The 13,388-nt window shown below is 42.3% G+C and overlaps 1 protein-coding gene across 1 annotated transcript in view; it reads left to right on the top strand.

The window, feature by feature from the left end:
* Positions 1-13,388, top strand: part of LOC143935978 (adenosine deaminase-like) — a 116,852-nt gene that overhangs the window by 44,996 nt on the left and 58,468 nt on the right. Inside the window, exons 2-4 of the mRNA XM_077460222.1 lie at positions 8,884-8,945; positions 10,149-10,271; positions 13,153-13,296. Coding sequence (XP_077316348.1) covers positions 8,884-8,945; positions 10,149-10,271; positions 13,153-13,296 — 329 coding nt within the window. The remainder of the gene's footprint in view (positions 1-8,883; positions 8,946-10,148; positions 10,272-13,152; positions 13,297-13,388) is intronic.

Raw genomic sequence — 13,388 nt, 5'->3', positions numbered from 1 at the left:
TTTTTTTTTTTTATTTGTTTTTTTTTTTACCCCTCTTGCCTCTTTTGTGTACTTGATTCAAAGGCCAACATTTTAAATCTATTTATTTGCCATAACGGTATTACAGTATATGTCTAACAAGCGAGCATCAGGGATTTCCTGGAAATATGATAAAATATATGTTTTGTTTTGCCTACATAAAGGTAATTACACTGGCACACCAAAGCCGCGTACACACGGGTGGATTGTATGGCCTACTTAGTCCGTCATACAATCCGACGGACAGTCCGTCCTACTTTCGAATGAACGGACTTGACCACACACGGATGCACAAACAGTCCGTTGAAAGCTTGCGCGATGACATGTACAGCATGTACGACGGGACTAGAAATAGGAAGTCCAATACACAGCAATGCAACCTTCCGCCTAGGTCTATGTGTCTTTTCACATCAAGAAAAGCCATAGATCAGGGGTCTCAAACTGGTGGCCCTTCAGCTGTTGCGAAACTACAAGTCCCATGAGGCTTTGCAAGGCTGAAAGTTTTAAGCATGACACCCACACTCAGAGGCATGATGGGACTTGTAGTTTTGCAACAGCTGGAGGGCCACCATGAGACGCCTGCCATAGATCTTTTGTTGTAGCTCAACATAAATTTCAAATTTATGTTTAGTCTCAGCCCAAAACTTTAAGACGTCATCTATGTATTTGTGCTATTTGAGGACGTGGCACAGGTACCATAGCTTGTCCTTCGTACCCCAAAATATGGCATTTTCAACCCCCAAGTCAGTGTTTTATGGGACACAGGCAGTCCCCATTGCTGCCTCCTGCACCTGGAGGTAGTTGAAGCCCTAAAACAGAAATATATTTTGAATCGGCAGGAACTTCAACTGTTTCATCATGTTGTGATCATGTTGCATGCCATTTCTCTAATTTAGAGACATTCTGACCATCTCCAAAACCTTTATACAACAAATACTACCATGAAGGGATCCAAAGACACCAGAATGGTGTTCCAGGGTATTTCCTAATCTGCTCCTGCAGAAATAAAGCTACATAATGAAAATTTTCTTCTTAAAGATCCAAATTCACACCTCGAGATTGTAGGCTCACCCAGAGAGTTCATAGTTGACTTATGTACTCTTGAAAGGGAATAAAAAATTAGGGTGACTAAATGACAGTTTTAAAAAGTCACTTGTCTATTTTGAAAGGGTCACCTGTGTATATGCAACGCTAATCAAGTCAGACAACTCCCTGATGATGATTAATACAAGCCTCTGATTTTATTTTTATATCCGTCTTTTCTGGCTAAAATCTTATTGCACATTTGTTCATAAAAGGCCTTGCCCATTATGACGATGTTGCTGCTTTTATTAGCTGGTTTAATCTCTGTTCTCATATAGGGACAATTTATCTAAAGCTTTGTTTTGAAATAAGATTATCTTTTCCTTGTGGAGGGACAAACCTATAATTTTTATCCTTGGCAACACAGCTGATAAGGGTGGAAAATGTTCATTCAAAGATAAAGCTGGAAATTATTATTATTTTTTTTTTTAAATGAGTATCGTCAAATTTAAAAGCGTTCTTCCTCATCTGAGACATGGATCTCTTCCCAGAGGTCCATTCAATTTTGTATACTTTTATACTCTTTTCTGCTTGGTTCAGATCAGTGTGACCACCAGAGTTCAATACTCCTTTAGTGTAAATTGGGGGTCTCCACACTTTCTAGCCAGATTACAAACTAGAGGGGGGTTGAATTGTGGACAGTGGGAGAAGAAAATGTCCTTGCATTAGTGCATATGTGTTAAACACAAGGCCCATGGGCCAAATCCGGCCATCCAGTCCAATTCGTGTGACCCTTGCACCCAGGACGATTTCTCTCTCTACACCTTTTTCAGCTTTTGCTACCTCCAATTCTTGCCCTCTGCACCCCACTCACCACTGTCTCTTCTAAACATGGAAGCCTTCTGTGTTTACAAGGACAGCTTTCCTCTCAGTGGCTCTCATGCTGCACACACGTCCAGACTTTTTGACAGCAATCGATCGTGTATGGGCTCCATCGGACTTTTGTTGCCAAAAATCCGGTGGACCTTTGAAATAAAACATGTTTTAAATCTTCCCGCCGGAACTCCGCCAGACCGAGAAATCCATTAGTGTGTATGCTAGTCCGACGGACAAAAACCGACGCTAGGGCAGCTATTGGCTACTGGCTATGAACTTCCTTATTCTGGTTCAGTCGTACGTCATCACGTTAGAATCCGTCTGACTTTGGTGTGATTGTGTGTGGCCAAGTCCGATCATTCAGAAAGTCTGTCAGGAAGACTGTCGGGCCTAGTCAGTCGAAGTCCGGTCGTGTGTACATGGCATTACAGATCACTGCCTGGCCTGCACTCACGGGAAAAGGGAGATGCAGGTGCAGTGTGGGATAGGGCATCACGTTGTAAGCATCTGTGCCTGGGTGCACAGATACTGACCAATGATCTCCCTTCAAGTGAGAGAAAGCGACGGATCCACTGGCACTGCTGCCAGGCTGGGTAGGTGAGATACATGAAAGCTTTTGGGAGTGGGGATGATATATGTGCAGATGGGGGAGGTCAGAGCTGAGGAGGGGTGCAAGTCCAATGTGATAGCTTGTGAAAGAGAGCTGAACCCTGTACATTGTTAATAGCACACCCTAAACCTTGCACTCTATGTGTAGTGCACTCATCAATCCTGCACGCTGTACACAGCACACCCAAGAACTCTGTACGTAGTGCACCCCTGACCTCTGTACGTAGCGCACCCCTGAACTCTGCACTCGGTACGTGTCACATTTGTGAACGCTGCACTCTGTACATAGCTCATCTCTGAACTCCGCACATAACTCACTCCTGCTATTTATTGCCTCTTTAAGATCCTCCCACTGTGCAATTTTTCCACACCCACCATTTGATAAGATTCAGTTAGGGGTGTGGTTGAGATCCTGCACCTATTCTCTGAGAAGAAAAGCCTGATCACAGATACAACCGGCTCTTTGGTTAACATAATGCTGATGTGGCCCACGATGAAATTGAGTTTGACACAATTGCATTAGCGGGAGTATACAGAGCCCCATCATTGGTATTAGGGGGAGTAATGGTGCCCCATCGTTGGTATCAATGGGAGGAATAGTGCGCCATCACTGATGTCAGTGAGAGGAATAGTGCCACATCATTGGTGTCAGTGAGAGGACTAGTGCCGCATTGACAGTGGCAGGAATTATGCCCCACTGTTGCTGACAGTGGGGGGAATAATGCCTCAAGAGCCAGATGAAAGAAACAAAGGGACCAAATGCAGCTCCTGGGCCAAAGTTTGGAGACTGCCGGTGTAAATAATTTAGGAGAGATTTACTAGTGAAAAGTTGGATCTTCCTTTTATGGCATCAAATTTATCGATGTTTGGTGTAGTGCAGAATAGAAGACTTTTTTTGCAATTGCTTCATTTGAATACCTTGTAAGCAGTCTAGGTTTTATTGTATTTATCATCCCTTTTGTAGGCTTTCCATATTTACATGTCCTGCTCCTTTCCTTTCTTTTACTCTCCTGCTATATGCCATTCCCAGTGTCAGTTTTTATAACCCTTTCTTAAAAAATGTATTCTCAGTTTTGCCGCTTCAACTTCAAAAATGACAAAGGATGAGGTGTGGTTTCCCCCGTTTTGGACATGCCTTAGTTGTTAGCGAGTGGGAATGAGGGATCTGCACTTGTTTTTTTGGAGCGTGTGAATACTCTGCTTCACATTAGGCTGACTTATGTATGTTTATGTATTCTATGGATTCTTGCACGCCTCTCTGCAAAGCCATTCATATGAACTGACATTTCAAAGGTATTTGCCTCTGCATTGGACTTCAATACGGGTGGCACAGTGGTGTAGTGGTTAGCACTCTCACCTGGCAGTAAGAAGGGTCGCTGGTTCAAATCCCAACCATGACACTACCTGCCTGGAGTTTGCATGTTCTCCCTGTGCGTGTGTGGGTTTCCTCCGGTCACTCCGGTTTCCTTCCACACTCCAAAGACATGCAGGTAGGTTAATTGGCTTCTGTCCAAAATTGGCCCTAGTATATGAATGGGGACCTTGAATCCTTGAGGGTAGGGACCGATGTGAATGTGCAATATACAGGGATAGGGTCAATTGTAGACACTCACTCAGGTTGAACTGGATGGACTGGTGTCTTTATTCAATCAACCTTACTAACTATGTAACTATGTAATACATGCAAATTCCATGTGAGACGTTATATTTGCGTAGGAAGTGGATTGCCAGCAATGTGCACCACCTTTCTTGTGATTTTATACCATTTCTGTTTCATTTCTTTGATTGGCGTCAGCATATGGCTTAATCTATTCATAGTGCACAGAATTTCTGTATATGGGGGCGTGTGAAGTGATCACCCCCCCCCTCTAGGTGCGCAGTCTCTTTAGTTTACTATAACGCACACTGGCTAAAGACTATCCTTAATATATGGCAAGAATCATATTAAATATATTTCTAGTGTGCCTAAAGTTTGTCCTCATTGTAAAATCCATTGGATGTAACGTGGAGTATTTTATATGCACATCAAAGGATGCCGTGCAAATTAGACTTTAAAACAGAAACGTCAGTTCTTTATTATGATGCAATATCTATACGGTACATTTTTAGGGAGAATTATGTTTTGACTATTGAATTTCCAAATTTGGACCAATCCGATTGCATGAAAGTAGTGCAGGAACCTTTTCCGCTGCGACTTTTGTTGCATAGATTATAACGGGTGCCAGTGAAGTAAATCTGTTTTAACTTTTCATGTGACTTTGTCTCGCAAGTCGTACTAGTGAGCATGGAGCCTTAGAGGGCATTTCAGCTAGTGGGTCAGTCAGGTGTTTGTATCTCTTCTGTTGCCACTGTTGTCTTCCAGGGCAAGGGAGAAGGCACTCTTTATGATGCCCAAATCCTCATATAGACCATGAAGTAGTATTTGTACAGTGCCTGGATTGGTGACCCAAAAATTATTTTTACAAGGGGCATTTTGGTTATGAAGTCTGCCATTGATTCCATCTCATCAATAGTCTTGGTTGTATCAAACGCTCCAAAAAATGTTGTGTAACCTAATAGGAGCTCTCCATTGTGTGTCAATCATTATGAGCTTAGGCTTCGACACAGTATGAATCCCAATGATTTTGAAGCAAGAGAGGCACAGATAAACACTTATTCTGGGTATGTAGTCTTTTTGCAGTAAAAAAAAAAAAAAATGACTGTCCTATCGCGCGATAATGTATCTGAAGACTCCTAAACCTCAATATCCTGCAGGATTAAGCGTCTCAGCATGTAAACCGATCTGGGTTCTTAGTCCTATTACAAATAAACGGCAGATAGCCCAGGACTGACTTTTTTTTATGCTTAGCGTTGTGAAGCTTCGGTTGGGTTGCTGCCAGGCACCTCAGTGAGTTATATAAAGGCCAACAGACTGGAGGAAATGCAGGCTCTTTATGGCCCAGGGCACATCTCCAAAGGACTTTTAAGAAGCTGAGCAGCTTGTGTGCCATTTGGGAAGGTCTGTTGCAATGTGGTTGGGAGAGACAAAGGAAGATCTGTAGTCTGTTTTATAGAGTAGTGCTCAGTTTCATTTTGCCCTCACCTGATTCAAACTTTTTTTGTATGTGGGAGACATGCTGCCCACAGATACTAGATGGCAATGGGAGGTGTTGGCATGGTCCTTTAGGCACCTGTGACTTCAAGTAGGTATGAAAATATGAAGCAGGGGAAAAGATGGATGGAAGAATGAGGCTCTGTCCAAGGTAGCAGCTTTGCCTTCACCATCCATATTGTTGACTCTTGATGAGGATTACAGTAGGCACAGAGAAGTCACCCCATTTATACTGTCTGTACTGGCATGGTCTCATCAGACACCCAACTGCCATTCTCCCAGCTTCAGCTTATCATGGGGAAAAAGTGTTGGCTAAAGTTAAAGATTTTGTTTTATTTTTGTGTCAAGATGCTGGGTCTGTGTGGATCTTGATGAGTGCAGCTCATCAAGACCCAAAAAAAGTCCAGCTATGGTCCCCTACCAGTGCTAAAAAATACCCCACCCCTCTGTAGCTAATTGCCCAGCAATGTAAAAAATAATTGAAATGCCCCACCATGATTTGTGGTCATGAAACACACTGGGTCCTGAGTCTCATCTCTTTTGGACTGCAGGGAGTGATGTGGACACGTTCTATTTTGTCTATTGACCGGGTTCTCACAGGGTCCTGAAGACTCCAGTGGTTGTATGATGATGTCAGAAAGTGGGTCGGTGACTGCCACAGATTGCAGGATCGTCAATCTTCAGTACCCTAATGGGTGTTGCTGAGGGTCACGTGATGTCATTGAGTAAAAGGGTCAAAGGAAAAAAAAAATGTTTTCCCTCTCTTAAAATGTATATGGGTGAGAGGGAGAGGACTGAGGTCAATTTGCATCAAGGTGGGGTTTAAGCCTTTGTACACAGGTTTTATGCTCATATAAGAGTAGTGCATACAGCAAATAAATGCATTGTAATAGTGATGTTCTTTTTAATATGCCGCCAGACAAATTTTAACAGGTTTCTGGTATTGCTGATGTTTGAAATAAAATATTATCCAATTTTCTGGAATGCGGGATATACAGAGAGCAACAGTGTAGCATTTTATCGTAACAGTTTGTGAACATATTAGAGTGGACTTAAATTGCCCCCATAGATGTCCTCTGATTATTCTTAATCATTGCTACATTCAAAAGTAACATCTTTGGGTTCCCAATTTGTGAAATAGTTCATAGGGTGGATGTATACTTGTTTGTTAACCTAATGGTGAGTTATGCATAGCCATAAAGATAGAAAAAGGGTAATAGAGGGGATGAAATGCTTTTCCTAGAGCAAAATGCTGTATCGGGCTCCCTCGTGCTGATTTGCCCAATTTAAAAGCCTTTACTATGTCTAATCATTGTTAAAAAGTGGAAGTAAACCTTCCTATCATTTTTGGCCAAGGAAGCTGCCATCTTGGCATCTGTTTAATCTTCAACTGCCATGGTGTTGAACATGTGATCAGTTAGGACACCAGCCATCGGATGGTTTGGTTGAGAGCACAACTAATGGGAATGTTACATTCCCAGCATGAAACTGTTTTTTGAAACCATTCAATTGATGAGTTTACTTCTGCTTCAACCTGTATATACTACTGTAGGGGGGTGGATTGTCTCATATCTTTCACATATTTCACCAGTTTGGTCCTGTGTGTCAATGCTGGTCATAGTTAACCATGTGGCGGTCATACTTCAGTCCTCATCACTACTTATCAGGCTGTGTCTTGTTGTCCTGCCCATCCCATCTTGGACTGGTGTGTATGTGTGGACAGAGATAAGGCCATGTCAGGGCTATGTACCCTCACTTGTACGTTGTATAACTATTTCTGTTCTCAATGTGAGGCTAAAGAGTACGTGTCACAAAGGACTGCATGGCCGGGCGGCAGCTCACTTGGGTTCAATAGGTTTGCGACTGGACAGGGAATTTTAAAAAAATTGCTAAAGTTGATTTTTATTGTTTAATTTTGCAGCCCTGATCACTTTGCCCAAATTCAATTGGGATGGTCAGCCATTTAACTTTGCTGACTAAGCCTTAAATTCTATGGCGATCCTTTGTGCTCCATTTTGCTCACTAGTATTCATTCAGTGCCCTTTAAATGAATTTTAGAGTAAAATACTTGTAGCTTCCCCACCGCAGAGTCTCGTGGTAAGAGAATATAGAGGGTAATTGCTGGCAAATATTGACAATTTCCGGCACACAACCAAGCCTGCATTCAACTATTATATGAGTACGGTCTTGTGGTAAAAATGCTGACTTTGCTAAAAAACAATCATTTTAATATTGTTACAGTGAACCTGTCATTGGGAAAATTTATCTTAGTAATATCCCTTCTTTTATAGCAGACACACCCTGTACACTAGGCATGTAGACAGAGTCCAGGTAGAGGACAAACCGCTACACTTGACACACTTAGATTGCAAAGTGTGGTTTTGAATGTTGTGGAAAAATTGTTTAGAATGAAATTAGGGCTTTGTATATAATCTTGTATGTAGTATATTTATCACTGATGGCACACTGGTGTTGGCCACAGTACCTCATTTTTTGGAGCATTAATTTTGGCAAATGTTATAGTATTACCACTTAAGGCCATATGGTAGAATTGCAAGTGGTCAGGACTATGGAACCTCACCTCAGCTGTATTTTACACAAATTGTTATTGGGGACTGGAGTGTCCCTTTTTAAGTGTCACACTGCAGTACCAGACCTCAGTGAATTTGAACTAAAACAACCAAATGTCTGGTCACTGGAAGGCACAGCTGCTTTTGTGATATATGAAATTTAGCAGTCGTCAGCACCCAAAATTGATATTACAGTTTTCTGCCTTCTTGTAGGCAGTTGAAATGCATACTAGTCTATTGTATGGTTTGGGGAACCCATTGGTAATATTTACCCACCAGAGCCCCGCCAGTCCCAGCTTTTGCCCTCTTGCAGCAGATTATGTATGATGATATAGAATAAACATATCATTGGGAATCCAGCTGTCAGAAATGACTGGAAGGAAATCTGACTACTGGCATCTCTAGAGGTCTAGGAAGCCGGCAGGTAGCTCTAACAATTGGTGGCCATCAAGATAAAAAAATCCTAATTTTAGGTAGAGAAGGCCTTTAGGCTGTTTTGATATTGACATCTGTGCTAGAGAATGCATGAAACCACTCAATAACGTTCCCGTTCACTTTCCAAACAACTTCATCGTATTGTTTTATTCCATCTGGAAGGAACAGCTGGATTTCTAGAAGTAGTTCCTTAGAAAGGCAGAGACGTATTGTAAGCTTCATGCTGTTCATGAATCTCTCTAATGTTCTTCATATTTGCAGGTGGAACTCCACGTCCACTTGGATGGCAGCTTCAAGCCAGAGACAATCCTCCATTTTGCAAAGTAATTATATGATACTGTCCATATAAATTTAATAAAATTAAAATGCATCAAAATAATATATAAAATATAATGTGATTAAGTTGTGGAAAATCTGGAATTGCATAGATAGAGGGGGAAGAGGTAAAGGGAAGTGAGGGATAGGGGCAGTGTGTGTTTTTGTGTGGGGGTGGGGAGATAAGCGAGAGAGATGAGGGCAGTTGGAAATGAATAGCTGAAGTTAGTGCTGGGAGAGAGAGAGATGGAGATGGCTGTTATTAGATCTTGCATGGGGTTGGTGATCTTCTTCCTCCCAAATCTAACACAATTCAACTGTGGCATTTGGCCGTCCAAGCCTAAGGAGTGTTTACTGGGAGGAAGAGGCTGCTTCCATATACCTGGAAGTGCAGGTTATTTTTTAGGACTATGACAGTCATACAGAGAGTGGCAGGAAAGGGTATCAGTGTGTGTGTGTGTGTGGGGGGGGGGGGGTGGAGGAAGTGGTAGGCTAACAAGAGAACCCTGAATGGTGAAAATGACAGATTCTCTTCAAGAGTCAGCCCATCCCAAGTTTGTTAAGCCGCGTACACACGGGCGGATTGTATGGCCTACTTAGTCCGTCATACAATCCGACGGACAGTCCGTCCTACTTTCGAATGAACGGACTTGACCACACACGGATGCACAAACAGTCCGTCGAAAGTTTGCGCGATGACGTGTACAGCACGTACGACGGGACTAGAAATAGGAAGTCCAATACACAGCAATGCAACCTTCCGCCGTGTAAATCCTTTCTGAGCATGCGCCATTCTTAGTCCGTCGAACTAGCCTACTCACGAGCGGATTGTCCGCTGAAACCAAAGTATGACGGACAATATTACAGAAATTCCGAAATACTTAGTACGCCAGACTGCACGCTGAAAAAGTCCGCTGAAGCCCACACACGAGCGGACTGTCCGCTGAAATGTGTTTCGGCGGACTAAGTAGGCCATACAATCCGCCCGTGTGTACGCGGCTTTAGTTGGGGTCTCCTGCTGACTTTTTATATGTTGGTATGAAACAAAAAGCTTTAGTGTGTCCAAAATGAAATTTTCAGGAAGGAAAAACTCACACTTTGTTTGCCTTTCTGACCAGTGCTGGGGGGGAAATGTATGGATAACAAGATGATGCTGTGTATCGGTGTCCTGCTTTTCTCCTAAATCCAGCTTTTTTTCTTGTTCTGTCCAGGAAAAGAAAGATCCAACTCCCAGCAGACACGGTAGAAGGCCTCCTGGAAATCATATCATATGATGAACCTCTCACTCTTACAGAATTCCTGACCAAATTCAACTATTACATGCCTGCCATTGCGTGAGTCACCTGCCGGCTCTGCCAGATCAGTTTTTTGCCAGATGTCAAGCAGATGTTTACAGAGTCCAGGACTTGGCTGTGGGGTGCTAAGCTGGCGCTGCGGGCAGAGAAGTTCCTATAGTAAACATTTGGCTGGGAGGACTACAGTTTATTCTTTATCCTCTTGTTGTAATGGGGTGCTATAGGCCTGGAAGCATAGGGGTCTGAGTACAGAGGATAAAATGTATTAAACTGACATTAGTAAACTATCCTTTTTATAATGATATTTGCCTTGCTGTTAAGTTGCTCCAAAGGCTTCCATACCTTGACTCAGTCTCTCAGCAGATTTCACAAACTGCATGCTGGTCCTGAGTCAATGCCTCAAAAAGTCGGAGATTTCCCTTAAAGAGAAACTTCACTATCTGAACCTGTATTGACTATTTTGATCAGTCTATAATTTTAATGGTAGGTTTATTTTAACAGTGAGAGACAGAGTAAGAACAAAAATATCCAGAAAAACGCATTTCAAAAAAGTTATAAATTGATTTGCATTTTAACGAATGAAATAAGTATTTGATTAATCAGATAGATTTCTGGCTCCCGAGTGTCTTCTATACAGTTAATGAGCTGAGATTAGGAGCATTCTCTTAACGGGAGTGCTCCTAATATCAGTTTGTTACCTTTTATAAAAGACACCTGTCCACAGAAGCAATCAATCAACCAGATTCCAATCTCTCCACCATGGCCAAGGCCAAAGCGCTGGCCAAGGTTGTTGGGGACCTGATTGTAGACCTATACAGGGCTGGCATGGGCTACAAGACCATCATCAAGCAGCTTGGTGAGAGGGTGACAACAGTTGGTGCGATTATTCGCAGATGGAAGAAACCCAAAATAACTGTCAATCTCCCGCGGTCTCGGGCTCCATGCAAGACCCCACCTCGTGCAGTTTCAAAGATCATGGGAACGGTGAGGAATAAGCCAAGAACTACACAGGAGAATATTGTCAATGATCTCAAGGCAGCTGGGACCATAGTCACCAAGAAAACAATTGGTAACACTATGCTGTGAAGGACTGAAATCCTGAAGCAGCCACAAGCTCTAGAAAACACATGTAGAGGCCCATCTGAGGTTTGCTAATTAACAATTGATTTAGAGGAGAACTGGGTGAAAGTGTTGTGGTCAGCTGAGACCAAAATCAAGCTCTTTGTCCTTAACTCACCATGTTTGGAGGAGGAAGAATGCTGCCTATGATCCCAAGAAAACCATCCCCACCATCAAATGTGGAGGTGGAAACCTTATGCTTTGGGGGTGTTTTTCAGCTAAGGGGACAGGACAACTTCACCGCATGTACAGTCAAATCTTGGGTGAGAACCTCCTTCCCTCAGCCAGGGCATTGAAAATGGGTTGTGGATGGGTATTCCAGCATGACAATGACCCAAAACACACAGCTAAGGCAACAAAGGAGTGGTTTAAGAAGCACATTAAGGTCCTGGAGTGGCTTAGCCAGTCTCCAGACCTTAGTTCCATAGAAAATATGTGGAAGGAGCTGAAGATTTGAATTACCAAACGTCCGCCTCAAAACCTTAATGACTTGGAGAGGCTCTGCAAAGAGGAGTGGGGCAAAATCCCTCCTGAGATGTGTGCACACCTGGTGGCCAACTACAAAAAACGTCTTAGCTCTGTGATTGACAAAAAGGGTTTTACCACCAAGTAGTAAGTCATGTTTGGTGAAGGGGTCAAATACTTATTTTACTCATTAAAATGCAAATCATATTATAACTTTTTTTAAATGTTTCTTTCTTGATTTTGTTGTTGTTATTCTGTCTTTGACTGTTAAAATAAACCTACCATTAAAATTTTAGACTGATTGTTTGGTTTCTTTGTCAGTGGGCAAACGTACAAAACCAGCTGGGGATAAAATATTTTTTTCCTTCCCTGTAGATAGATAAGTGTATTATATTTACTTGTTTTAAACAGTGTTTTTTTTTTACATTTCTTTAGTTTTAGTTTCTAGTTTCCACGATTAGGCAGATGATGTCACACTTCACAGGAACCTTTAGGAGGATAGGAGGGGTTTTCTCAGCTAAGCACACCCTCCTGTCTGCATGCCTGAGTTAAGAGCAGATGAATTCCAGAAAGTAAATGCTACATGAATCATACGCCCTTAGATGGCCACAGCCAGGAATGCTAGGGTGGTGTTTTTCTAAGTGATTTCTCAGCAAAATCAAGCATGGGGACATGGTTGGATGGGTGCGCTTGCTTTGGATATGAAAAAATTTATTGAATAGCGTCTTTTGGTTTGTGGTGCTCAAATACAGCTGGAACTCCAGAAAAAAATAGAAGTCATAGCTTCATAGATTCAGCTAGACCAGTCCACATATCTTAAAGGGCAAGTCCTTCCAAAATATATATTTTAGAAATAGGTGAAGTCTGGTGGGATAAGTCATTCTCCTTGCTTCTTACACATCCAGGATACTCCAACAGAGAGAAATATCCCTTTATGTAATTCCTGATCCAGTCCCTGTCCACCTCTGAGTTTTTTGGTGTTCATGCTTGCTCTTCTGTTAAATTCTCCATAATATAGAAAAATTAATTATTCAGGGATGGTGGGAACCTTTCATAGTGGGCACAGTAGGTGTACAGCCCTGGGAACTTGGCTAAGATCTTGCCAATAGAGTTCTGGAGAGATGGAAGAGACGGCAAAGGTGGTTTACCATTGACATTTGGGAAGCCTTTACTAGAAGCGGAGAGCTGAGATTCACAATCCCTATACATGTGTCCTCGGTGTGGCCTGCGTGAAGAACTGGTTGTACACAATGTGGGATATTTATGGAAGCAAATGAAAAAAAAAGGGTTATGTAAAATAAACTGCATTGACATACATATTTGTTTCCCTCTTTAGGGGTGACAGAGAGGCGATCAAGCAAGTGGCCTATGAATTTGTAGAGATGAAAGCCAAAGAAGGAGTGGTGTACGTAGAGGTCAGATACAGCCCCCACTTCCTTGCCAATTCCAAGGTGGACCCCATCCCGTGGGGACAGGAAGAGTAAGTGATATTCATGGGGGGGAGTTTGCTCTCTGGGTTTATTTGGAAAATTTAAATGAAATGATTTCTTAATAGAAGAACATTTTACATAA

This window comes from Lithobates pipiens, unplaced genomic scaffold, assembly GCF_037356315.1.
Source record: "Lithobates pipiens isolate NorthernLeopardFrog02 unplaced genomic scaffold, aLitPip1_a1.2 Scaffold_28, whole genome shotgun sequence".
NCBI lineage: Eukaryota > Metazoa > Chordata > Amphibia > Anura > Ranidae > Lithobates > Lithobates pipiens.
This window is presented reverse-complemented; position numbering and strand designations above follow the sequence as displayed.